The sequence below is a fragment of the Watersipora subatra genome, chromosome 7, assembly GCF_963576615.1.
Source record: "Watersipora subatra chromosome 7, tzWatSuba1.1, whole genome shotgun sequence".
Lineage (NCBI taxonomy): Eukaryota > Metazoa > Bryozoa > Gymnolaemata > Cheilostomatida > Watersiporidae > Watersipora > Watersipora subatra.
In genome coordinates this window covers 3,969,675-3,995,836 of record NC_088714.1, presented here as the reverse complement: position 1 = coordinate 3,995,836, position 26,162 = coordinate 3,969,675, and the positions used below count along the sequence as shown (strand labels likewise).

Sequence of the window (26,162 nt, the reverse complement as noted above, 5' to 3'; positions counted from 1 at the left end):
GATCGTATTATTGTGAACACAATGAGTAGTGATTTACGATTTCAGTTTAGTTATATTGGTTTAACGCATCTGCCCATCGGCTGCGCTAAGTGGGCCATCCTTTAGTCGGTAGATAAGCTATTATCTTGTTTGTACTGACAATCATTTGAGATTTGACTTTTGACCCGTATCGGTTACTTCCCTAGTCATATGCAAAACAGGGGGAGGTGTATATGCAGCGTGTTCCTAGCTGTTGGCGCCTTTGGATAGTAGGCTACCGAGTTGGTTATTAGTCACGCATGATCGCGGTCGAGCCACGTATACAAAAAGGATGCTGAGCAGGATGCGCTAGATTGCCCAACAACTAGTATCAAATGACGTCATCGATGTCTGTCTCTATGCTTACCTAATTTCCTACCCCTACATTACTGACTTGCTATTTTATTTCATTCAGAACATCTCATTGACCAGTATGTACAATCCCTACATACTGCTGGCATTTTATTTGTAGCGTGAGTGCATTTCAATCCATGTCGGTCAAGCTGGAGTTCAGATGGGAAATGCTTGCTGGGAGCTGTACTGCTTGGAGCATGGCATTCAGCCAGACGGGCAGATGCCGTCAGACAAATCCGTTGGAAAATGTGACGACTCCTTCAACACGTTCTTTAGTGAAACCGGAGCAGGCAAACATGTGCCCAGAGCAGTGTTTGTAGATCTCGAACCTACTGTCGTCGGTTAGTCAATGTTGGTTATTTATTTTATAGTCATGAATTGATTTTGGATGTGTAATGAACCGGGTCTCCCTTTCAATTATGGAATCTAATTTATAGATGAAATTCGAACTGGTACCTACCGACAGCTGTTCCACCCGGAGCAGATGATAACTGGCAAGGAAGATGCTGCAAACAACTATGCGCGAGGCCATTACACTGTTGGCAAGGAGCAAGTCGACAATGTGCTAGATAGGATAAGACGTCTCTCTGACAATTGCAGCGGTCTTCAAGGATTTTTGATTTTCCACTCTTTTGGTATGTAGCTGTTTAAATTTGGTGATGTAATTGTTATACTTATTTACATTCTTATTTATCGAATGTTTATTGTGTTTCACACCATTCAATGAAACTTTGGCTCATCAGGTGGTGGTACTGGATCCGGATTCACTTCCCTTCTGATGGAACGGCTCAGTGTGGACTACGGCAAGAAAGCCAAGTTGGAGTTCTCCGTTTACCCAGCCCCTCAGATTTCCACTGCTGTTGTGGAGCCATACAACTCGATCTTGACCACTCATACCACCTTGGAGCACTCGGATTGCGCTTTCATGGTTGACAACGAAGCAATCTATGACATATGCAAGCGGAATTTAGACATATCGAGGCCAAGTTACACGAATCTTAATCGTCTTATTTCACAAGTAGTGTCTTCTATCACTGCTTCTCTGCGATTCGATGGTGCATTGAATGTAGATTTGAATGAGTTTCAGACCAATTTGGTGCCCTACCCTCGCATACACTTCCCTTTGGCTACTTATGCCCCGATCATCTCCGCTGAGAAAGCATTTCATGAGCAGCTCACTGTAGGAGAGATTACCACTTCGTGCTTTGAGCCTGTGAACCAGATGGTGAAATGTGATCCTAGGCATGGCAAGTACATGGCTTGCTGTCTCCTCTTCAGAGGTGATGTGGTGCCAAAAGACGTCAATGCGGCCATCGCTACTATCAAGACAAAGAGAACTATCCAATTTGTCGACTGGTGTCCAACTGGCTTCAAGGTGGGCATCAACTATCAGCCTCCAACTGTTGTACCAGGAGGTGATCTCGCAAAGGTGCAGCGCGCTGTTTGCATGCTGAGCAATACAACTGCTATCGCTGAAGCTTGGGCTCGTTTGGACCACAAGTTTGACCTGATGTATGCCAAGCGCGCTTTCGTTCATTGGTATGTTGGAGAAGGCATGGAAGAGGGAGAATTCTCTGAAGCTCGAGAGGACATGGCTGCTCTTGAGAAGGACTACGAGGAAGTCGGTGTGGACTCCGCTGACTATGATGAAGCTGAGGACGAAGAGTATTAAGTTTGTACTAACTTGTCACGTTGAATATGTTCCTTTTGTCCGATCATAAAATAAAGTGTCTTAACTAATTTCAAAGTACTCGTTCAATTCTTCAATACTATTTGAAGTTGATTTGAGATGCATTGTTAATGAAAGCAATGATCATCAACAGCGACATCACCCAAATGGTCAATAAACAAGCAAGAAAATACATACATAAATAGGCTACTTGCAATCTACTGCATTTATTACCATGGCTGTTGCGCTAGATGAATGATTATGAAAATAAATCAACACGAAGTAGCTTATGTAGTAATAAATATAATCGCAACATGGTATCGCATATCTATAAGACTATTTGGATACTAAAATAAGTAAAAGGTTATGTGAAGGAATAGAGTCCTGTGGTACTGCTCTGACAAACTCCTCTCTGGCTGGCTTCAGAGTGGTACTGGCATATGATCAGCACCATGTACTTCAGGCTGGTAGGTTATCAGCACCAGCATGGTCCAGACATGTAACAACTATTACAAACTGCATCAAAGAATACCCTGTTACAACTTATCTCGCAGCTATCACACCAGGTTATGCGCAATAGCTCTCAGTCGTACTCATACGTACTGAAGGTGTTTTGAGTGAGGTTATGAATTTACAAAGCTCACCCCTGAAATATATTCGCTATTTCATTAAAAGAAATCAAAAGAGACTTCTAGTCAAGTTTCAAGAGTTGTTCTATCTTGTGTTCAATGACGGGGCCAATAAATTGCTAGTTATTCAAATCCTAACAGTGATCTGTCAAATTTATTCATGAAGTTTTTGAGTCCTGCACTCAGTATGTTACCGCTTTCAGAGAAGATACGTGTAACTTACAAGCTGCTCTGTACAAAGACTTGTTCAGATAGCATCAGAAGACTCACTGATGCTATCTGAAACAAGAATGCTACGTAAAGGCGTTAACAAACTATTCTAGACAGCTTTCCTTGACAAGAATAGAATGGTGTTCAAATTGCTCACCATGTAAATGATAACGACGAACCCTAGCAATATAGAATATCATTGTGGGAAGACCCCCAATCGAATGCTGCAATAATAAAAGATATTATTACGTAGTTGACCCATCTCCATATTACTAAAGAGAATACAACTATTGAGTTGTTGAGATATTAATAGTGGTTGGTGATAATGTTCCCTTTAGTATGTATAATTCATGCTAAATACCTACAATCTGCATATGAATGCAGTGAAAAACAAAAAACTATTATATAATAATAAAATATATATAACACCTTAATAAAATATATATATAGACGTAATACTGATAGAAAAAATATAAAATACTTATAAAAAGATAAATATAGATATGTATACAGATAGACTAAAAACTTATCTGAATAGTCAATTTTTTCTTCGCTACAAATTTGTTTCAAACAGACCAAAAGATTCATGATACCAAAAGATTCACCATGTCTTACTCTGCTGACACCTGATGAGCCTATCTACTCAATGTTTTACTCTATCTAATTTACGTTTAGTCGAATAATTTAAACAATTTGAAACATAACATAGAATAGCCAACTACTTACTGTATATATACTACTGAATGCCCGGCGTTGCATGGGTAATAAAAAAGTTTTTGTACAGAAAATCAACATTTATTTACCATCTAACTTTTAAATTAAAATGTTTGTATATTTATGTGTGTGCTATAAGTTTAATTAAGTTTATTCTACCCTATATATATACATATATTTATAGCATTTTGGGGAAGTCTGGGCAGATATTATTCTTCTAATAAAAAAATGTTCTTTGAAGGCTGACTTGCAACAAAATTCACATTAAAGTTATTTGGTATCAAAAGGTTCACCATGCCTTACTCTGTTGTGTTGTAGGTGCAAAGTATGTATGTGAAAATGTGATTACAAGCTCTTAAAAGCTGAGAGACGAACAGTTAAAAAACATATACAGTATATCCATAGTTGTATGTGATTTCAACTCACAACATCATACCTAAAGGTTCTGAGTTGAAATCACATGCAAGCTAGATTTTTCATTCCTAAAACTTAATCTCTCTAACTGGATAAATATAGAGTGCTATAGATAGATATATAGAGTGCTATAAATAGACATATAGAGTGCTATAAGTAGATGTATAGAGTGCTATAAATAGATATATAGAGTGCTATAAATAGATATATAGAGTGCTAAAAGTAGATGAATAGAGTGCTATAAATAGATGTATAGAGTGCTATAAATAGATATATATAGAGTGCTATAAATAGATGTATAAAGTGCTATAGATAGATATATAGAGTGCTATAAATAGATATATAGAGTGCTATAGATAGATATATAGAATGCTATAAATAGATATATAGAGTGCTACAAGTAGATGAATAGAGTGCTATAAATAGATGTATAGAGTGCTATAAATAGATATATAGAGTGCTATAAATAGATGTATAGAGTGCTATAGATAGATATATAGAGTGCTATAAATAGATATATAGAGTGCTATAGATAGATATATAGAATGCTATAAATAGATATATAGAGTGCTATAAATAGATATAAGAGTGCTGTAAATAGATATATACATGTAGAGTGCTTATAGAAGATAAAAACTGCTCATTGTTACATAATCTGTAGTTGAAAGATTTGATAACAAGGGTGTAGCCTCGTCAGGGTTGCTTAGCAACAGCAGGAATGCAAAACTTTAACATGTGAACGCTTGCCCTCATGTAGCACAAACCTGAAGTAGAACTGAGTTTTAATTCTGATTGTAAATGACTATAAAGGCCATAAAAAATGAATTCAATAAATTATATAAACATGAATTAGGACTAAAGTGGATGTAAATTCATGACACAAGTTGGTTTGTACAGGAGGCACTACCAATGCTAATGTACATATCATATCAAAGTGACAATTTATATCTATTTTAGTTCAAATCAGTGTTTATCTATTTGAAGTTTTGAGGATATATATTGAGCCCTCTTTTTGTTTTAGCTAATTTTTCAGGAGCTTCAAAAGGATAGCAAATTTGAGAGAATAGAATTAGATACCAATACTCAGAGCACAGCTATTTACACACAATATAGAATCTTGTATTTTACTAGTTCTTAGTATCAACTACTGCAACCAAAAACTAGCCTGAGCACCTTCATAGCGGGTTGGCTCTTCTGTCAGTAAACAGCATAAGACTTGCCTGAACTTGTCAATAGTGTTGGCAGCTCGTTTCACCTTTCGAGTGAACTCTGGGTTTGTAGGAGACTCCTTAAGAAAACCTGGTAAGTGTCCTCTTTGTCTCACTGTATCCTCCTCACCCATATAGACTGCCGTTGTCTATATATAAAAGACAGCTCACATATTTGTACATAATTTAGAATGGGAGTCGAAGTATAGAATACAGCCTACATATTCGTATGTAGTCTAGAATGGGTGTGTAAATATAGAATACAACTAACTAAAGATACAGTAGACACTCCTACAATGTGAATAATCTATACCCCCTACAATGTGAATAATCCATTCCGAAAACGATAATCCAATCCCTATAACGCATCTGTATTATAGGGATTGGATTATCGTTACAATCAGAAAGAAATTGTAACGATTATCATTACAATCGTTACAATTCCTTGTACAATCCCTATAACGCATTTGCGTTATAGGGAATGTACGACCAAAAAAATGTATGAAAGTTGTCTAATCCGTTCTAACGTCTTCCCAGACTCACCATTTCGGCCCTTCACGACGGAAAAACTAATCTTCACATTTTAATTAAGGACTACAGAACTGTGAAATTTTGGTTTGTATCGACTTGGTTTTGTGTCCATGATTAAAAAAACTTTACGTTGAGCTAAGGGGAGCGGATAACTTCAATGTTAATTCAAATCGGCTTTTTTATATGGCAAAATCTATGCTATGAAGCAAAAATTTTTATGTCTACAATAGAGCGAAACAAAAATATAGCTTGACTATTATAATTAAAGTGATTTCTGTCTGTGCATCTACCCAAGGTCAGGGTTGAAAGTTAGGATGAAACATCGCTTTCGATGAGATTCCACCTCATGACATTCAGCTTGAGAGACTGACAGTCCCGAGCCAATCGACTGTCTTTGGATACTTCTGAATAATTGTACAGCTACTTATTATCGGCACACTTAACGATCTCTCATGACTCACGAGATTACCAGTATATTAGTACGTATAGTGTATATAATAGAGATACCACTATATTACCGGTATACTAGTACGTATAGTGTATATAATAGAGATACCACTATATTACCGGTATACTAGTACGTATAGTGTATATAATAGAGATACCACTATATTACCGGTATACTATTACATATAGTGTATATAATAGAGATATCACTATATTACCGGTATACTAGTACGTATAGTGTATATAATAGAGATACCATTATAATACCGGTATACTAGTACGTATAGTGTATATAATAGAGATACCACTATATTACCGGTATACTAGTACGTATAGTGTATATAATAGAGATACCACTATATTACCGGTATACTAGTACGTATAGTGTATATAATAGAGATACCACTATATTACCGGTATACTAGTACGTATAGTGTATATAATAGAGATACCACTATATTACCGGTATACTAGTACGTATAGTGTATATAATAGAGATGCCACTATATTTAGTTTTTTTCCGCAAGTGTGACAAGAGAGAAAGTGATATTTTTAAGGCTAACTATGAAATTCTCATTATTCCAATCAAATTTGAGAGCTTGTACCGACCCGAACGTCTGCATGATATACGAAATTTTGTTACATAATACGACGAAAAACTTTACAGAAATTCTTTACATTTACTGGGTTTATGTAATAAGAGGTATACATTATAGAAGCGTCTACTGTACTAGTATACAATCACCAGATTCACTTAGCGATATTGGGATATTGATGTTTAACAAATAGTGAATAAAGTATGCAGAGGGATAATATGCACACTCACACTGCTACTTCCTGCTGCCACGGCCTTCTCTGTGTCTTTGACCTGCTGTTCAGCCCTCTCGAGTTGCAGCTTGAGAGAATTCTTCTCTGTGCTGAGAGAGTCAACAAGAATCTGTTTTTCTATGAGGTTCTCCGTGAGATGATGCAATCGTGCCTCTAGCTCACTCTCTGTTGCTGTGCTCAACTTTTATGACATCAGCTGAAACATAGCATGTATATACAGATATATATCATGCGACTTACATGACATCAGCTGAAACATAGAAAGTATATACATATGCAAAGCATGCCAATTACATGACATCAGCTGAAACATAGCAAGCATATACAGATATATAGCATGCCAATTACATGGCATCAGCTGAAACATAGCAAATGCATACAGATATATAGCCTGCCAATTACATGACATCAGCTGAAACATAGCATGTATATACAGATATATATCATGCGACTTACATGACATCAGCTGAAACATAGAAAGTATATACATGTGCAAAGCATGCCAATTACATGGCAGCAGCTGAAACATAGCAAATGCATACAGATATATAGCATGCCAATTACATGACATCAGCTGAAACATAGCAAGTATATACAGATATATAGCATGCCAATTACATGATATCAGCTGACACATAGCAAGTCTATATATATATATATATATATATATATATATATATATATATATATATATATATATATATATATATATATATATATATATATATATATATATATATATATATATATATAGATATAGAGCATGCCAGTCACATGACATCAACTGAAACATAGCAAGTATATACAGATATATAGTCTGCCAATTACATGACATCAGTTGCAAGTATATACAGATATATAGCAAGCCGATTACATGACATCAGCTGAAACATAGCAAGTATATACAGATATATAGCATGCCAATTACATGGCATCAGCTAAAACATAGCAAATGCATACAGATATATAGCATGCCAATTACATGACATCAGCTGAAACATAGCAAGTATATACAGATATAGAGCGAGCCAGTCACATGACATCAGCATACCAGATCTTACAAAAGGCTGATAGAAGGCTGATAAAAGGCATGACAACTGTGAACAGTTTACATCAAATTCAAGCTGAGACTATTGACTCTATGCACTATTGAACATCCTACGTAGATAAGCTAACACTTTGGTTATGAGAGAAATCTTGTCGCATAGAAACATAGTAACTTTGAAAGGTAGCAAAACAAACCTAACATAAAAAGACTGAGAACTCTTCAAGAAGCGATACAATTGATGCATAGCAGAGAAACCAGAATTAAAACTGTGCCGTGGAATGATGGCTAGGATATGGACAGGTGAAGCAGTAATCACCAAAGTAATATTTGGAATCTTCAGAAACAATTGTAGCCATATACATGGATGCGAAGCGATATATGAAACAACATCAGAAACATAGCCATAGGCCTGGATGTCGAGGGGTGTATGAACCAACATCAGAAACATAGCCATAGGCGTGGATGAGAAGCGGTGTATGAACCAACATCAGAAACATAGCCATAGGCCTTTATGTGAAGCGGTGTATGAACCAACATCAGAAACATAGCCATAGGTGTGGATGTTTGAATGAAATTTCTAATTTAAATAATAAAAAACGTTCATTCTTGAAAGAGAAAAAGGTTCACTCACTAGCTTATAAATTCATCTAATCACTGACAACATACAGTCACACTCGTATACTCAGTAGTGACACTGATCGACTCTCCCTCACCCAGTAACTAGTGTAGTAGAACTAACTACTGGTAGTACTAACTAGTAGTAGCACAACTAGTAGTAGTAGCAATAGTAAACTTTAGCAATAGTAATAGAACTAGTATTAGAAGTGAGTCATTTGTTTTGCCCTTTTCTTTTGAAAGTGCATTCCTGCGGCTTTTGCAGTTCATGGAATAGCACTGTGCACCTACATCATTTTGTCTCTTACATAAATGGACTCTCATCACAGTAGTAATTCCAGAAGTATGTCCTTTTGATTTAGCGGTGTGTTTGTGATCTTCCATAGCTGTTAAATGAGAGTCTAGATTTCTTTTCTCAGATTGAACCTAATGAAAATTACTTACACGCTAAACTTAGCATGGCACCGGCGGATTTTGTATTTTCAAATGACCTTCGCCATTTGACGTATTTCGAGTTAAATGGTTCAATCGGTAAATGGAGATTTAGTCGAAACACTAATTGTCGAAACCGCTGTTGCCGACAGGCTATTTGTCGAATTCTTAGACTATCAGTCAAAATACAAGACTATTTTTCGAGTTCATAGACTATTCGTCGAAATTTAAGACTATTGGTCGAACTCAGAGACGATTAGTTTTGAATCGTTGGCCAATAGCGACGCTGTACACCTGACTACTTCTCAATTACTGGCTAGGCCTTTGCGGTACGAATCAGAGGTCAACTTAGGGTATATAAAAGCATCTCCTGCGCGCCCTGGCTATAATAAGTGTCGGTCTTACTGGCTTATTATATAGATGTGGTAAGTTGCTTATATTTCTGTTTTATCACTACCGTGTTCAACAATCTTCTATCATTATGGTAAGTATATTACGTTAAATTTGATTGGGCGTTATTGGTCATTTATTTGTTTTAGCCTTTCGTGTTTCAATTTAACATTTCCTAAGAAGAATGTTATTTCGCTAATTGTTATCGATTATGAATTGTTTTTTATTGTGGCCTAGTCAATGAACGCTATAGATAGTGTATTAGGTGGGTTTGCCGAGAATTATATTTCATTTCGACCTGCTAAGATGGCTACTCGAAAACGATGAGCCGACGACATATAATCTCCAATAAATTTCAATAATAAAACTAGCAGTTTAGAGGCTATCGCACAACAGCTGCGCGTCCATAATGGATTTTCCCGTTTTTGTAAAACCTGAATGAAGTTTTCCAATAACCGGATACAACCCCTATCGCAATACAACCGATTGCAGTCAGCTTGATTGTAGTTAGTTCAGCTATCCTCCATTTTAGTAGCATTCAACATCATCTAGTGGCACATCAAAAATCGCTAAGATCGTGGTATTGTGAACACATTGAGTAGTTATCTACGATTTCAGTTTTTCACTGTAATGGTTTAACTCATCTGCTAATCGGCTGCGCCAAATGGCCCATCCTCTAGTCGGTAGATAAGCTATTATCTTGTTTGTACTGACAAGCACCTTGACTTTTGACCGGTATCGGTTACTTCCCTATTCATCGGCACAACAGGGGTGGTGTTTATGCAGCTCATTCTTAGTGTTGCTGCATTTGGATAGTAGGCTATCAAGTGGTTATTAATCGGGGTAACTTATAAACAACCAATTTCTGCATAGATGACGTTTAGACCACCTATGGTTTAACCGGAAACTGTCATGTTTTGATACAAGATTCCTGGGAATTTTGATTGGAGATGTTGTGAAAAAATGTAGGCAGTATTCTTCTCTTCATTGGAAGAGGCCAACAGCTTTATAAGAAAAGAGGAGCTACGAACAAACGCTCAATGGTCGACGTACAAAACAGAGAGGAAGTTCTCGAAGTCTATAACAGTTGGTGGTATGTAGGTCAATGTTGGGGCAAAAATTCTTGGTTGGGGTTGGTAATTGACTCTGGATGTTTAGCCAATCATTGGAGTAACTCATATTCTATACTTTAGAGAAACCAAGAATAAAAACATCATTTCAGTATTAGTCTTGATTGGTAGCTGCCGCTCAAATCCTTTACCGGTCTAAATAATTTTACTGCCATTTCATTGGTTGTTATGTATGCCGAAATAGATTGTTTCTAAATTTCATCTTATTAGTCATTGAACTTGAACCATAACTGTCACATACAACTTTTATCATATTTTCTAGGTAAATCAGACACGCTGATCCCGATTTTGGACTCAAAATAAAGATTGGTCCACTAACCTTCAAAGTCATGAAGGCTATTTTAAAGGGTTTCAATATGCTTCTCAAAAACAACACAATCGGCACAAGCTACGCCCATAAACATGTGACGCAGCCTAGCTTTTTAGGAACTGAAGTTAGGGATGTTTAGTCCGATTTAGAATAATAGAGATGGATGTCTTAAAACCCATTATTATCTAAATCCAGCTTTTAAAATAATCTCAATATTTTATGAAAGGTAGATAAACTATTTAAAATTGCTTGTAGCTTGTTACATGATGTTTATTAGGCTGAATGCCGAGAAAATTGAGCTCAAAAAAGCGCGATATTATCACAAGCAAGCGTTGTTATCGCACTTTTCTGAGCTCATTTTTACATATGCAATGTTAAATAGCTTATCTTCCTTTAAAACAAGACTGAGATTATTTTGAAGGCTTAATTTGGATAATGGGTTCAAGATACCCATCTCTTTCATTCTAAACCGGACTAAACATCCTTAACATTCGTTCCTAAAAAGTTAGGCTACATCACACATTTATGGGCGGAGCTTGTTGTGCCGATTGTGTCGTTTTTGAGACCGATATTAAAACGCTGTAAAAAGCCTTCATTACTCTAAAAGTTAGTGGACCAATCTTTATTTTGAGTACAAAATTGGAATCAGCATGTCAGATTTACCTAGCAAATACGATAAAAGTTGTACGTGACAGTTATGGTTTAAAACCCCTGGAATGGCAATCGTGTGACTTTTACATCGATGGCGACACGTACTGCATGCGCCATATTGGAGAGTTAATCATGGGCTAGGTGTGTATGTAAACAAAGTGAAAATGACAGAAACATACATGTTGAAATGTCATTTTTCACTTGGGTGTTAATGACAACTCCTTCCACGCAGCGTTTAGAGTGCCTGATAATAAATAATAAGCACATGTAAAATAGGTTTTAGTGGTCCATATTATTCATACAAACTGTTGTATTACAGATACATAAACCTAGCAAATGGTGTATTCAGGTAAATAAAAACTGTTTCATTATATTACAGATGCATAAACCATAGTGGAGAAACTTAGCATATGAATCGTTTCAATAAAAGCAACACATATGCTGCGAAAACAAACTGTTTTCAAGATTTAAGTGATTATAGCTCATGAATGTATGACATGTATCATGTATGATACAGTATCTGTAAAAGATGGAATGAACTACTTCAACACCTGAAGGGAAGTTAAAAACAGTTGTAATAGTGGATAATCGAAATAATGCAAACTAGAAAATGCAGGAAGTAGTGTAATCAGATGAATAAACCTATACATACACTTTACAGAAACTGTGTAAAAGAAGATTTGTATATCACCGGATATTGATCCAAGGTGCAACAGAGTTTTTTAGAACTGAAACATTAGAAATAGCAGTACAACAACAGCTACAGATGAATATTAGTGATTACATTATTACTGGCCTGTAAAAGTACTGTTTTAGTATTCTTATGCTGCAACGATACACCTTGCAGTTTGAATGTACGATTCTTGGCAGATGCTGGCAGGTTTTGCATCAATGAAGTGCAGTGGTTGAATATGTCATCTTCTGTGTCCGTAAGGTGTTTCCCAAGGCATAGCACATCACTAGATCCGACACTACTGATAACATACACTGCACAATGGAGTGGACCTGGCTTTGCAGTGATACAAAAGTATCGATCTGCAGCTAGCAGGATCCTGAGGACACCCTCTGATGATCACACCAATCCTCCATTGTTTTGTAGCTCGAGTAGAGTATAGAGATGTCGGTACTGTATACTTGACTCAGTGGTAACCTGCGACTGACGGCAAATGCCACATGACAGCACTTTAGTTAGCTTTCGCACAATTTAGCCAGCTATATAAACTATACTGCTACCTATAACAGAAGTTTTAATATCTGAAATCATTGTGGGCTCCACAAACGGATCAACCGATGGAATAGTTTGTATCATGAAAATCTCTTCTTGATCAGTAACATTGCCTGTCTTACCAGCATCTGATTCTGCACCGCATCTGCTGATAAGTTTGCGAAAGGTAGCTTTAAACTGAGTAACAGTAGGATTATTATTCCAACCACCTAAACAAAAGCATCAATTATAACAATTACATAAAGTCAACAAAAATGAATGTCTTATTCACATAAAGCATAGTACACTCGAGATATAACAATACAGCTACGATCATGATTACGGCTGAAAGCCGTAGTCATGATCTTAAAAATAAAATAAGTCAAAATGCTACCATACTGCTATGTAAAATGAAAATGTGGCAGTTTTCATTGGAAGTCATTCGCACAGATCTTAGGCATAACGCTTAATGGAAATTTCTTTATCAAGCATGCAATTGATTGCGGAAATACATGTACTACAAAGAAGTACTAACCATTGCTACAGATGCATCACTAGAGAGATTCACTTCAACATCTTCTGCTAAGCTACATACATCATATTCATAAGCACTTGCTGTGGCAGCTGCTCACTGTTTTGCGTGCTGTTTGAGGTTTCTGAAAGAAATTTAGATATCTACTTGAACAAGTTGAACAACCTAGCAGCACTGTGCTTGACAATATTGTTTTGAATTCAATCATTGAAAAGCACCATTCAATACAGACGCTCCCCTACTTACGAACATTCGAGTTACGAACAACGGTACATACAAACATGTCTGCGCATATGTCCGCCGCTAATAAAGACGCTTGGCGTCGATATTAGCGGCAGAAAGAAGCATTAGTCGGAAGCACCATCCAGCATTCACCTTCCTCTGCCCAGTTCGTTGCAGTGCATAAGTGCGTGAACGTATCTCCAGTGCGCAAAGAACTTTGTTTATCATTAAATATCTCGCGCATCCATTATTCAATATGGTTGGTGAAAAGCAAAAGGCTTCTAGTGAGAGTGGTAGTGCAAAGAAGAGGCAAGCCATTTTATTTGAAACGAACGTGTCAACAATAAAGAAGCTTGATGCGGGTGAGAAAATGGTGAGCGTTGCATGGGCATACAACTTGAATCGTTCGACCGTCTGTACCATTTATAAACAGAAAGATCGTAAAATGGAACACGTAAAAGGTGCAGTGCCGATGCAATCGACGATCATTAGCTAAAAAAGAGGGAAAATCATAGAAGAAGCCATACAGTGCTATCGCATCATTTATGATAAAAAAAATAAAACTGCAATCGTCGTTAGATCGCTTCTTTTGGCCAGTTTCTAGTAAATCCTCCAAGGAAGATACTCATCAACCCTCATCTTCTTTCTACATTGAAGTCACGGTGGAGGAAGTAACTTTTGAAGCCCATTCCAGCGACGACGAAGAACCTCTCATGGTATAAAATACGTAGTACATTACTGTACATATTCTCTCCATTTTATTAAATGTTTTCAGTACAGACCAATACAGGTTACTTATACAAGCCTTAAACATACTTATATTAACCTTCAATATACTTATATAGGCCTTAACCATAAAATATAGCACTGAAGCAACTTATGAACGAATTCACCTTACGAACGATCGTCGGAACGTAACTCGTTCGTAAGTTGGAGAGCGTCTGTATTGGGAAAAAACCTTCAAATGATTGGACAGTGTAAACAGTATGGGGCACAGCATCTGGTTTCAATCGAACATTTTGGCCTGTTCTGTCAAAACATGGATCATTGAAATGTTCGCCGCGGACAAGTTCCCAAGGACCAGGCTTATTCACTTTTCTGCCATTGTGATACCATTGTAAATAATGAGTTTTCAGTTACTTTGTTTGGAAATCTAAAAAGTGAAATGAAAATGTAGTAGTTAGTTAGCAACAATAGTAATAGCAGTAATATTATTACTCTCACCTCCTTACTGCTAGCTAGCTATATTATAGGTACTACAAACATTTATTTAGAAATAACGCGATAGTTTGTAGTGCCTAAATATTATGATTAGAATTTCAAATTTAAATAATAAAAAACCTTCGATTTAGAAGGAAAAAGTTCACTCACCAGCTTATGAATTCATCTATTTACGGACAACATGCAGTCACACTCACACAGTATTGACACTGTTCGACTCTCGCCCACTGACTAGTGTAGTAGAACTAACTAGTGGTTGTACTAACTAGTAGTAGAACTACTACTAGTAGTAGTAATAGTAGACTTTAGCAATAGTAATAGAACTAGTAGTAGAAGTGACTCACTGGTGAAATGTTGTCCTTTTTTGAAACTGCATTGTGGTTTTTGCAGTTGATGGAATAGCACTGTGCACCTACATCCTTCTGTCTCTTACATAAATTATTAGTAGTAGTCTCAGCAGTTTATCTCTTCGATTTAGCGATGTAGTCATGATCTTCCATAGCTTTTAAATGAGAAACGAGACTTCTTTTTTCAGATTACACACAATGAAATTTACCCCCACTGTTAACATAGGGTCGGCGGATTTCCGTACCCGCGAATGACCTTGGTCATTCCAGCGATTTTGAGTTCAATGTTATTAGTCGCTCATGATCGCAATCGAGCCATGTATACAAAAAGGATTCTGAGCAGAATGCGCTAGATTGCCCCACCAAATAATATCAAATGACGACATCGATGTCTGTCTCTATGCTTACCTAATTTCTTACCCTTGCATTACTGACTTTTTATTTTATTTCATTCAGAACATCTCATTGACCTGTATGTACAATTCCTAAATAATGCTGGCATTTTATTTGTAGCGTGAGTGCATTTCAATCCATGTCGGTCAAGCTGGAGTTCAGATGGGAAATGCTTGCTGGGAGCTGTACTGCTTGGAGCATGGCATTCAGCCAGACGGGCAGATGCCGTCAGACAAGTCAGTAGGAAAGCGTGACGACTCCAACACGTTCTTTAGTGAAACCGGAGCAGGCAAACATGTGCCCAGAGCAGTGTTTGTAGATCTCGAACCTACTGTGGTCGGTTAGTCAATGTTGATTATTTATTTTATAATAATGAATTGATTTTGGATATGTGTAATGAACCGGGTCTCCCTTTCAATTATGGAATCTAATTTATAGATGAAATTCGAACTGGTACCTACCGACAGCTGTTCCACCCGGAGCAGATGATAACTGGCAAGGAAGATGCTGCAAACAACTATGCCAGAGGCCATTACACTGTTGGCAAGGAGCATGTCGACAATGTGCTAGATAGGATTAGACGTCTTTCTGACAATTGCAGTGGTCTTCAAGGATTTTTGATTTTCCGCTCTTTTGGTATGTAGCTGTTTAAATTTGGTGATGTAATTGTTATACTTATTTACATTCTTATTTATCGCATGTTTATTGTGTTTGACACCATTCAATGAAACTTTGGCTCATCAGGCGGTGGTACTGGATCCGGATTCACTTCCCTTCTGATGGAACGGCTCAGTGTGGACTACGGCAAGAAAGCGAAGTTGGAGTTCTCCGTTTACCCAGCCCCTCAAATCTCCACTGCTGTTGTGGAGCCATATAACTCAATCTTGACCACTCATACCACCTTGGAGCACTCGGATTGCGCTTTCATGGTTGACAATGAAGCAATATATGACATATGCAAGCGGAATTTAGACATTTCCAGACCGAGTTACACGAATCTTAATCGTCTCATTTCGCAAGTAGTGTCTTCTATTACTGCTTCTCTGCGATTCGATGGTGCATTGAATGTAGATTTAAATGAGTTTCAGACCAATTTGGTGCCTTACCCTCGCATACACTTCCCTTTGGCCACTTATGCCCCGATCGTCTCCGCTGAAAAAGCATTTCATGAGCAGCTCACTGTGGGAGAGATTACCAACTCGTGCTTCGAGCCTGTGAACCAGATGGTGAAATGCGATCCTAGGCATGGCAAGTACATGGCTTGCTGCCTCCTTTTCAGAGGTGATGTGGTGCCAAAAGACGTCAATGCGGCCATCGCTAACATCAAGACGAAAAGAACTATCCAATTTGTCGACTGGTGTCCAACTGGCTTCAAGGTGGGCATCAACTATCAGCCTCCAACTGTTGTACCAGGAGGTGATCTCGCAAAGGTGCAGCGTGCTGTTTGCATGCTGAGCAATACAACTGCTATCGCTGAAGCTTGGGCTCGTTTGGATCACAAGTTTGACCTGATGTATGCCAAGCGTGCTTTCGTTCATTGGTATGTTGGAGAAGGCATGGAAGAGGGAGAATTCTCTGAAGCCCGAGAGGACATGGCTGCTCTTGAGAAGGACTACGAGGAAGTCGGTGTGGACTCCGCTGACTATGATGAAGCTGAGGACGAAGAGTATTAAGTTTGTACTAACTTGTCACGTTGAATATGTTCCTTTTGTCCGATCATAAAATAAAGTGTCTTAACTAATTTCAAAGTACTCGTTCAATTCTTCAATACTATTTGAAGTTGATTTGAGATGCATTGTTAATGAAAGCAATGATCATCAACAGCGACATCACCCAAATGGTCAATAAACAAGCAAGAAAATACATAAATAAATAGGTTACTTGCACTACTGCATTTATTACCATGGCTGTTGCGCTAGATAAAATGAATGATTATGAAAATAAATCAACACGAAATAGCTTATGTAGTAATAAATATAATCGCAACATGGTATCGCATATCTATAAGACTATTTGGATACTAAAATAAGTAAAAGGTTATGTGAAGGAATGGAGTTCCTGTGGTACTGCTACTCTGACAAGCTCCTATCTGGCTGGCTTGGGAGAGGCACTGGCATATGATCAGCACCATGTACTTCAGGCTGGTAGGTTAGCAGCACCAGCATGGTCCAGAGGTGTAGCAACAACTGTAAAATTACAGGCTGCATCTAAGGAGTGCTGGCTTTGTGTAAAGAATAATGCCCTGCTACAACTTGCTCACCTTTTTCTCGCAGCTATTATGCCAGGTTATGTACTACATAATAGGTGTTTGGAGTGAAGTCATGAATTTACGAAGCTCACCCCTAAAAGATTCGCTATTTCTATTGAAATAAATCAAAAAGAGCCTTCCAGTAAAGTTTCAAGAGTTCTATCTCGCATACACTGACGGGCAATAAATTGCTAGTTATTCAAATCCTAGCTGTTAAAGTTATTCATGAAGTTTACAAGTACTGCACTACATGATAAGCGTGTTAGAATAGTAAAACCGGTTTATGTTACCTTTTTCAAAGAAGATAACAACTTACAAGCTGCTCTGTACCAGGACTTGTACAGAGCAGCCATTTATAAAAAATATATTCAAGGCTATGCCATAGACAACATAGTTCAAGGTTGACTTGCAACAAAATTCACATTACAGTTATTTGGTATCACAAGATTCACCATGTCTTACTCTGTTGTATTGTAGGTGCAAAATATGTGGAAATGTGATTACAAGCTCTTAAAAGCTCAAAAACGAACAGAAAATCGCAGCCACACGAGACCGCCGTAGTTTGGATTCCCTTTGCAAAACGGCTCAAATGTGATGTAGTTGTGAGAGATGGTTTCTGTTTACACTTTACATGAGGAGCCTGTTGGTGGCCTGTGATAGTCAAAAAATGCTGCAGAAATTGTTTGCGCCATTCAGCAGGAAGTATGGGCCACATGATCAGATTACGACTAGATGATTAGACCAGGCTGAAACGAAACTGCAAAGTAGCAAGCGTCTATATTTCATATGGGCTTTCCGGTAGAGCCCGAAGTGTTTGTCATAAACTAGTCCTATGAGACGTTTTATATTGAGCCTTTTATTGGCCAATGATTTCACATGATAACATAACATGTCACAAAAATAACCACAATGTTTGAGTAAGTCATCGAAATAAAGAGATTCCAAACTACGACGTTTTTATGATGGCTGCGATCAACTGTTCGATTTTTAGCTTTTCAGAACTTGTAATTACATTTCCAGATATTTTGCACCGACAACATAGCAGAGTAAGGCATGGTGAAAGTTTTGATACCAGATAACTGTAATGTGAATTTTGTTGCAAGTCAACATTTAAACGGAATACTCACTGATGCTCTCTGAAGCAAGCATTCTACGTAAAAGCGCTAACAAACTATTCTATACAGCTATCCTTGACAAGAATAGAATGGTGTTTAGATTGCTTACCATGTAAATGATAACGAAGACCCTAGCAATAGGATATCGTCGTAGGAAGACTCCCAGTCGAATGCTGCAATAATAGTAATATATTATTACGTAGTTGTCCTATCTCCATATTAGTAAAGAGAATACAACTATTGAGTATGCGTGATGTTAATAGTGGTTGGTGATAACGCCTTTGTAATATGTATAATTCATTTTAAATACAATCGGCAGATGAATGCATTGAAAAACAAAAAACTAATATATAACACTGATAAAATATTTATAACACCTTAATAAAATATATATATAGACGTAATACTAATAGAAAAAATATAAAATACTGATAATAAGATAAATATAGATATGTATACAGATATATATATATATATGATGTATATAAATGTAAGATGAAAATGTATACAGATAGACTAAAAACTTATCTGAAAAGTTGAATTTTTCTTCACTACAAATTTGCTTCAAACAAAGACACCTGATGAGCCACGGCTCATCAGGTGTCTTTGTTTGAAATTTACATTTTTTAATTTACCGGTATGTTTAGTCGTATAATTACAACATTTGAACAATTTGAAGCATAACATAGAATAACCAACTACTTATTGTATATATACTACTGAATGCCCGGCGTTGCATGGGTAATAAAACACATTTTTGAACATAAAATCAACATTTATTTACCATCTAACTTTTAAATGAAAGTGTTTGTATATTTATGTATGTGCTATAAGTTTAATTAAGTTTATGCTACATATACATATATTTATAGCATTTTGGGAAAGTCTGGGCAGGTATTATTCTTCTAGTAAAATTTTTCTTTAAATTAGAGTGTGAAGCGTAGGTAGTTCAATCAATCGTTTTAAAGACATAATGACAATATAAGGCATCTGTAATAATTATGTACGGAATTAATGCATTGTATCACCAGTAGGCTGTGTGGTTTAGTGGGTTAGTTCGTCTGTATGCAGACCTGGAGGTTCTGAGTTGACAATCACATGCAAGCTGGATTTTTCACTCCTAAAACTTTATCGTTATAACTGGATAGATATAGAGTGCTATAAATATATATATAGAGTGCTATAAATAGATATATAGAGTGCTATAAATAGATATATAGAGTGCTATAAGTAGATGTATAGAGTGCTATAAGTAGATATATAGAGTGCTATAAATAGATATATAGAGTGCTATAAATAGATATATAGAGTGCTATAAATAGATATATAGAGTGCTATAAATAGATATATAGAGTGCTATAAATAGATATATAGAGTGCTATAAATAGATATATAGAGTGCTATAAATAGATATAAGAGTGCTATAAACAGATATAAGAGTGCTATAAATAGATATATAGAGTGCTTATAGAAGATAAAAACTGCTCATTGTTACATAATCTGTAGTTGAATGATTTGATAACAAGGGTGTAGCCTCTAGTCAGAGCTGCTTAGCAACAGCAGGAGTGCAAAACTTTAAATGTGAACACTTGCCCTCATGTAGCACAAACCTGAAGTAGAACTGAGTTTTAATTCTGATTGTAAATGACTAAAGTGGATGTAAATTCATGACACAAGTTGGTTCGTACGGGGGGCACTACCAATGCTAATGTACATATATCAAAGTGACAATTTATATCTATTTTAGTTCAAATCAGTGTTTTAGCTAATTTTTTCAATTGAGCTTCAAAATAATAGCAAATTTGAGAGAATAGAATTAGATACCAATACTCAGAGCACAGCTATTTACACACAATATAGAATCTTGTATTTTACTAGTTCTTAGTATCAACTACTGCAACCAAAAACTAGCCTGAGCCCCTTCATAGCGGGTTGGCTCTTCTGTCAGTAAACAGCGTAAAACTTGCCTGAACTTGTCAATAGTGTTGGCAGCTCGTTTCACCTTTCGAGTGAACTCTGGGTCTGTAGGAGACTCCTTAAGAAAACCTGGTAAGTGCCCTCTCTGTCTCACTGTATCCTCCTCACCCATATAGACTGCCGTTGTCTATATATAAAAGACAGCTCACATATTTGTACATAATTTAGAATGGGGGTCGAAGTATAGAATACAGCCTACATATTCGTATGTAGTCTAGAATGGGTGTGTAAATACAGAATACAACTGACTAAAGATACAGTAGACACTCCTACAATGTGAATAATCCATTCCGAAAACGATAATCCAATCCCTATAACACATTTGCGTTATAGGGATTGGATTATCGTTACAAACAGAAAGAAATTGTAACGATTATTGTTACAATTCCTCGTACAATCCCTATAACGCAAATGCGTTATAGGGATTGTACAAGCAGAATAATGTATGAAAGTTGTCTAATCCGTTCTAAGATCTTCCCAGACTCACCATTTCGGCCCTTCACGACGGAAAAACTAATCTTCACATTTTAATTTAATGACTGTACAAAACTGTGGAATTTTGGTTTGTATTGACAACTCTTATTTTTTTCTTATCACTTTCACTTGGTTTAGGGTCCATGATTACAAAAATTTTACGTTGAGCTAAGGGGAGCAGATAACTTCAATGTTAATTTAAATCGGCTTTTTTATACGGCAAAATCTAGGCTACAAAACAAAAATTGTATGTCTACAATGGAGTGAAACAAGAATATAGCTTGACTATAATTAAAGTGATGTTTGTCCGTTCGTTTACCCAAGGTCAAGGTTAAAGGTTAGAATAAAACATCGCTTTCAACAAGATTCCAACTCATGACATTCAGCTTGGGAGACTGACACTCTCAAACTTGTGCCAATCGACTGTCTTTGGGTATTTCTGAATAATAGTACAGCTACTTATTATCTGCGTTTTATCAGCACACTTAAGGCTGGTTCACACTATGTTGCCGTTTGTCAGCGTTTCCCTTACGGCGTTCATCGTCGATTATTTGAACCGTGAATTGTTGACATCGACGAAGCATCGCGGACATGTCAGGAAAGTTTGCAGCTGTCAAACTTTCCCGATGCTTCACCGAGCATCGGCGACCGCCTTTCAAATGTGAACCATTTCAGCGATGGTAATTCGCGAACGTGAATAGCGTGATTTATTCCTATACTTTCATAATAGTCGCTGCGGGACTAGTTTTTGATTCTCACATGCGAAAACAAAGAGGTTTCTTCGCGAAAAATTAAAAAAAATAAATGTCACAGAGTACTTCCTGATGCAAACACGGATGGGTTTGTGATAGTGTGAACATGGTCTTCATCGACGATCACCAAAGTATAGTGGCATCAACGCCGAAATACGGCTATATAGTGTGAACCAGCCGTTAACGATGTCTCATGACACACCAGATTACCGGTAAATTAGTACGTATATATAATAGAGACATAAAACTAGACGTAAAACACTAGACGTCGCTTTTTTTCCTCAAGTGCGAAAAAATTGGTATTGGTATATTGATCTATAACAATAAGTCAATGGTGCATGCAGAAGGATAATATGCATCCGCATAAACTGAAGAAGCTGAATAGAAACGTTCCAAACTCACAAGGTGAACCATGTTCAGGCTGACCAGTGCTATTTGGTGTTAGACAGAAAGCTATCAAATGCTACTACCACAAAGTAATGCATACTCACGCTGCTACTTCCTGCTGCCACTGCCTTCTCTGTGTCCTTGACCTGCTGTTCAGCCCTCTCGAGTTGCAGCTTGAGAGAATTCTTCTCTGTGCTAAGAGACTCCACAAGAGTCTGTTTTTCTATGAGGTTCTCCGTGAGATGATGCAGCCGTGTCTCTAGCTCACTCTCTGTTGCTGTGCTCAACTTTTTTGACATCAGCTGAAACATAGCAAGTATATACAGATATATAGCATGCCAATTACATGACATCAGCTGAAACATAACATGTATATACAGATATATGGCATGCCAGTTACATGATATCAATTGAAACATAGCAAATCTATATACAGATATATAGCATGCCAATTACATGACATCAGTTGCAAGTATATACAGATATATAGTCTGCCAATTACATGACATCAGTTGCAAATATATACAGATATATAGCAAGCCGATTACATGACATCAGCTGAAACATAGCAAGTATATACAGATATAAAGCATGCCAGTCACATGACATCAGCATATCAGATCTTACAAAAGGCTGACAAAAGTTTGATAAAAGGCATGACAACTGTGAACAGTTTACATCAAATTCAAGCTGAGACTATTGACTATGCACTATTAAACATCCTACGTAGATAAGCTAACACTTTGGTTATAAGAGAAATCATGTCACATAGAAAGCTAGTAACTTTAGAAGGTAGTAAAACAAACCTAACATAAAAAGACTGAGACCTCTTCAAGGAGTAATACAATTGGAGCATAGCAGAGAAACCAGAAATAAAACTGTGCCATGGAATGATGGCTAGGATATGGACAGGTGAAGCAGTAATCACCAAAGTAATAGTTGCAATGTTCAGAAACATTTATAGCCATAGGCGTGGATGTGAAGTGGTGTATGAACCAACATCAGAGCCATAGCCATAAGTGTGGATGTGAAGTGGTGGATGTGAAGTGGTGTATGAACCAACATCAGAAACATAGCCATAGGTGTGGATGAGAAGTGGTATATGAACCAACATCAGAAATATAGCCATAGGTGTGGATGCGAAGCAGTGTATGAACCAACATCAGGAACATAGCCATAGGCATGAATGTGAAGCAGTATATGAACCAACATCAGAAACATAGCCATAGGTGTGGATGTGAAGCGGTGTATGAATTAACATCAGGAACATAGCCATAGGTGTGGATGTGAAGCGGTATATGAATTAACATCAGAAACATAGCCATAGGTGTGGATGTGAAGCAGTGTATGAACCAACATCAGGAACATAGCCATAGGCGTGAATGTGAAGCGGTATATGAACCCACAACAGAAACATAGCCATAGGTGTGGATGTGAAGCGGTGTATGAACCAACATCAGATACATAGCCATAGGTGTAGATGTGAAGCGGTATATGAACCAACATCAGAAATATAGCCATAGGCGGGGATGTGAAGCGGTATATGAACCAACATCAGAAACATAGCCATAGGAGTGGATGTGAAGCGGTATATGAACCCACATCAGAAACATAGCCATAGGAGTGGATGTAAAGCAGTATATGAACCCACATCAGAAACATAGGCATAGGTGTGGATGTGAAGCGGTGAACGAACCAACATCAGAAACATAGGCATAGGTGTGGATGTGAATTGGTGAATGAACCAACATTCAAAATAAATTTGTAGCTCTCACTTAAAGTTTCCATTATTACGATCGCTTATCTATTTGTGTTACATGAAGTTTTGAAGCAGACGACACCAACACAAGACTACAAGCATAACATTTTCAAGTGAAATAGTGAAAGCTCACCTGATTTCGCAGCTTTTCTATCTCTGTATCCCTTTCACAGATCTGCTGCTGATACGCAGTCTTGTGGGTAGCTAACTGCTCCTGTGTATATCGGAGCTCTTCATCTCTCTGTCTCAGCTCTGCAAGTAAATTACTACACTACAACTGCTTCGACTAGCAAGCAGCATTGCAATCTCATGAGCAAAGTGGCTAAATATAGAGTAACCACAAAATTACTGAATAGTATCATACAGTCAACTATGGTACATGCACACCACACTCACACTCTTTTAGTACTAACTTATCACACTCCTCTAGTAATAACTTATCACACTCCTTTAATAACAACTTACCAAACTCCTCTAATAACAACTTACCACACTCCTCTAGTACCAACTTATCACACTCCTCTATTAACAACTTATCACACTCCTCTAGTAACAACTTATCACACTCCTCTAGTAACAACTTACCACGCTCCTCTAGTAACAACTTATTACACTCCTCTAGTAACAACTTACCACACTCCTCTAGTACCAACTCATTACACTCCTCTAGTACCAACTTATCACACTCCTCTAGTACCAACTCATTACACTCCTCTAGTAACAACTTACCGCACTCCTCTAGTAACAACTTATCATACTCCTCTAATAACAACTTATCACACTCCTCTAGTACCAACTTATCACACTCCTCTAGTACCAACTCATTACACTCCTCTAGTAACAACTTACCGCACTCCTCTAGTAACAACTTACCACACTCCTCTAGTACCAACTCATTACACTCCTCTAGTACCAACTTATCACACTCCTCTAGTACCAACTCCTTACACTCCTCTAGTAACAACTTACCGCACTCCTCTAGTAACAACTTATCATACTCCTCTAATAACAACTTATCACACTCCTCTAGTACCAACTTATCACACTCCTCTAGTACCAACTCATTACACTCCTCTAGTAACAACTTACCGCACTCCTCTAGTACCAACTTATCACACTCCTCTAGTACCAACTTATCACACTCCTCTAGTACCAACTCATTACACTCCTCTAGTAACAACTTACCGCACTCCTCTAGTAACAACTTATCATACTCCTCTAATAACAACTTACCACACTGCTCTAGTACCAACTTATCACACTCCTCTAGTAACAACTTACCACACTCAACTAGTAACAACTTATCATACTCCTCTAATAACAACTTATCACACTCCTCTAGTAACAACTTATCACACTCTTCTAGTAACAACTTATCACATTCCTCTAGTACCAACTTACCACACTCCTCTATTAACAACTTACCACACTCCTCTAGTAACGACTTATCCCACTCCTCTAGTAACAACTTACCACACTCCTCTAGTAACAACTTATCACACTCCTCTAGTAACAACTTATCATACTCCTCTAGCAACGACTTATCACACTCCTCTAGTACCAACTCATTACACTCCTCTAGTAACAACTTACCGCACTCCTCTAGTAACAACTTATCATACTCCTCTAATAACAACTTACCACACTGCTCCAGTACCAACTTATCACACTCCTCTAATAACAACTTACCACACTCAACTAGTAACAACTTATCATACTCCTCTAATAACAACTTATCACACTCCTCTAGTAACAACTTATCACACTCCTCTAGTACCAACTTATCACACTCCTCTAGTACCAACTCATTACACTCCTCTAGTAACAACTTACCACACTCCTCTAGTAACAACTTATCACACTCCTCTAGTAACAACTTATCATACTCCTCTAGCAACGACTTATCACACTGCTCTAGTAACAACTGATCATA

The 26,162-nt window shown here is 37.3% G+C and overlaps 3 protein-coding genes and 1 long non-coding RNA gene across 5 annotated transcripts in view; 2 read left to right on the top strand and 2 right to left on the bottom strand.

Moving 5' to 3' along the window:
* Positions 1 to 473: 473 nt before the first annotated feature.
* Positions 474 to 2,119, top strand: LOC137399923 (tubulin alpha-1C chain-like). The gene is made up of 3 exons (XM_068086183.1): positions 474 to 713; positions 810 to 1,007; positions 1,116 to 2,119. Exons 1-3 carry the CDS (start codon positions 533 to 535, stop codon positions 2,042 to 2,044), a joined length of 1,308 nt encoding a protein of 435 aa, XP_067942284.1. The 5' UTR covers positions 474 to 532; the 3' UTR covers positions 2,045 to 2,119.
* Positions 2,120 to 2,252: 133 nt separating this feature from the next.
* Positions 2,253 to 3,118, bottom strand: LOC137399925 (uncharacterized). The gene is made up of 2 exons (XR_010979192.1): positions 3,038 to 3,118; positions 2,253 to 2,547 (listed from the first exon to the last, which is right to left on the bottom strand). It is a non-coding gene; the product is annotated as an uncharacterized lncRNA (long non-coding RNA).
* Positions 3,119 to 9,481: 6,363 nt separating this feature from the next.
* On the top strand, positions 9,482 to 17,265 carry LOC137399924 (tubulin alpha-1C chain-like). Of its 2 annotated transcripts, none has more exons than XM_068086184.1 (4): positions 9,482 to 9,601; positions 15,638 to 15,857; positions 15,956 to 16,153; positions 16,262 to 17,265. In XM_068086184.1, the coding sequence occupies exons 1-4, from the start codon at positions 9,599 to 9,601 to the stop codon at positions 17,188 to 17,190; spliced, it is 1,350 nt and encodes a 449-aa protein (XP_067942285.1). In that variant the 5' UTR covers positions 9,482 to 9,598; the 3' UTR covers positions 17,191 to 17,265. The 2 variants fall into 2 exon arrangements, with proteins under 2 accessions (XP_067942285.1, XP_067942286.1); XM_068086185.1 differs by having other exon boundaries at positions 9,526 to 9,542.
* A 123-nt stretch (positions 17,266 to 17,388) lies between these two features.
* Positions 17,389 to 26,162, bottom strand: part of LOC137399920 (golgin subfamily A member 5-like) — a 75,227-nt gene continuing 66,453 nt past the window's right edge. The window contains exons 12-16 of the mRNA XM_068086181.1: positions 24,363 to 24,481; positions 22,575 to 22,772; positions 20,848 to 20,984; positions 18,990 to 19,053; positions 17,389 to 17,703 (exon numbers count right to left, since the gene is read on the bottom strand). Coding sequence (XP_067942282.1) covers positions 17,587 to 17,703; positions 18,990 to 19,053; positions 20,848 to 20,984; positions 22,575 to 22,772; positions 24,363 to 24,481 — 635 coding nt within the window. The 3' untranslated portion in view covers positions 17,389 to 17,586. The remainder of the gene's footprint in view (positions 17,704 to 18,989; positions 19,054 to 20,847; positions 20,985 to 22,574; positions 22,773 to 24,362; positions 24,482 to 26,162) is intronic.

What these genes read in the sequence shown, in the direction of transcription:
- LOC137399923 (XM_068086183.1), top strand. Translation starts at nt 533, where the DNA reads ATGGGAAATGCTTGCTGGGAGCTGTACTGCTTGGAGCATGGCATTCAG. An exon ending in TCTCGAACCTACTGTCGTCG is followed by an intron (nt 714 to 809) that starts GTTAGTCAATGT and finishes TCTAATTTATAG; the next exon opens with ATGAAATTCGAACTGGTACC. An exon ending in TTTGATTTTCCACTCTTTTG is followed by an intron (nt 1,008 to 1,115) that starts GTATGTAGCTGT and finishes TTGGCTCATCAG; the next exon opens with GTGGTGGTACTGGATCCGGA.
- LOC137399924 (XM_068086184.1), top strand. An exon ending in TCTCGAACCTACTGTGGTCG is followed by an intron (nt 15,858 to 15,955) that starts GTTAGTCAATGT and finishes TCTAATTTATAG; the next exon opens with ATGAAATTCGAACTGGTACC. An exon ending in TTTGATTTTCCGCTCTTTTG is followed by an intron (nt 16,154 to 16,261) that starts GTATGTAGCTGT and finishes TTGGCTCATCAG; the next exon opens with GCGGTGGTACTGGATCCGGA.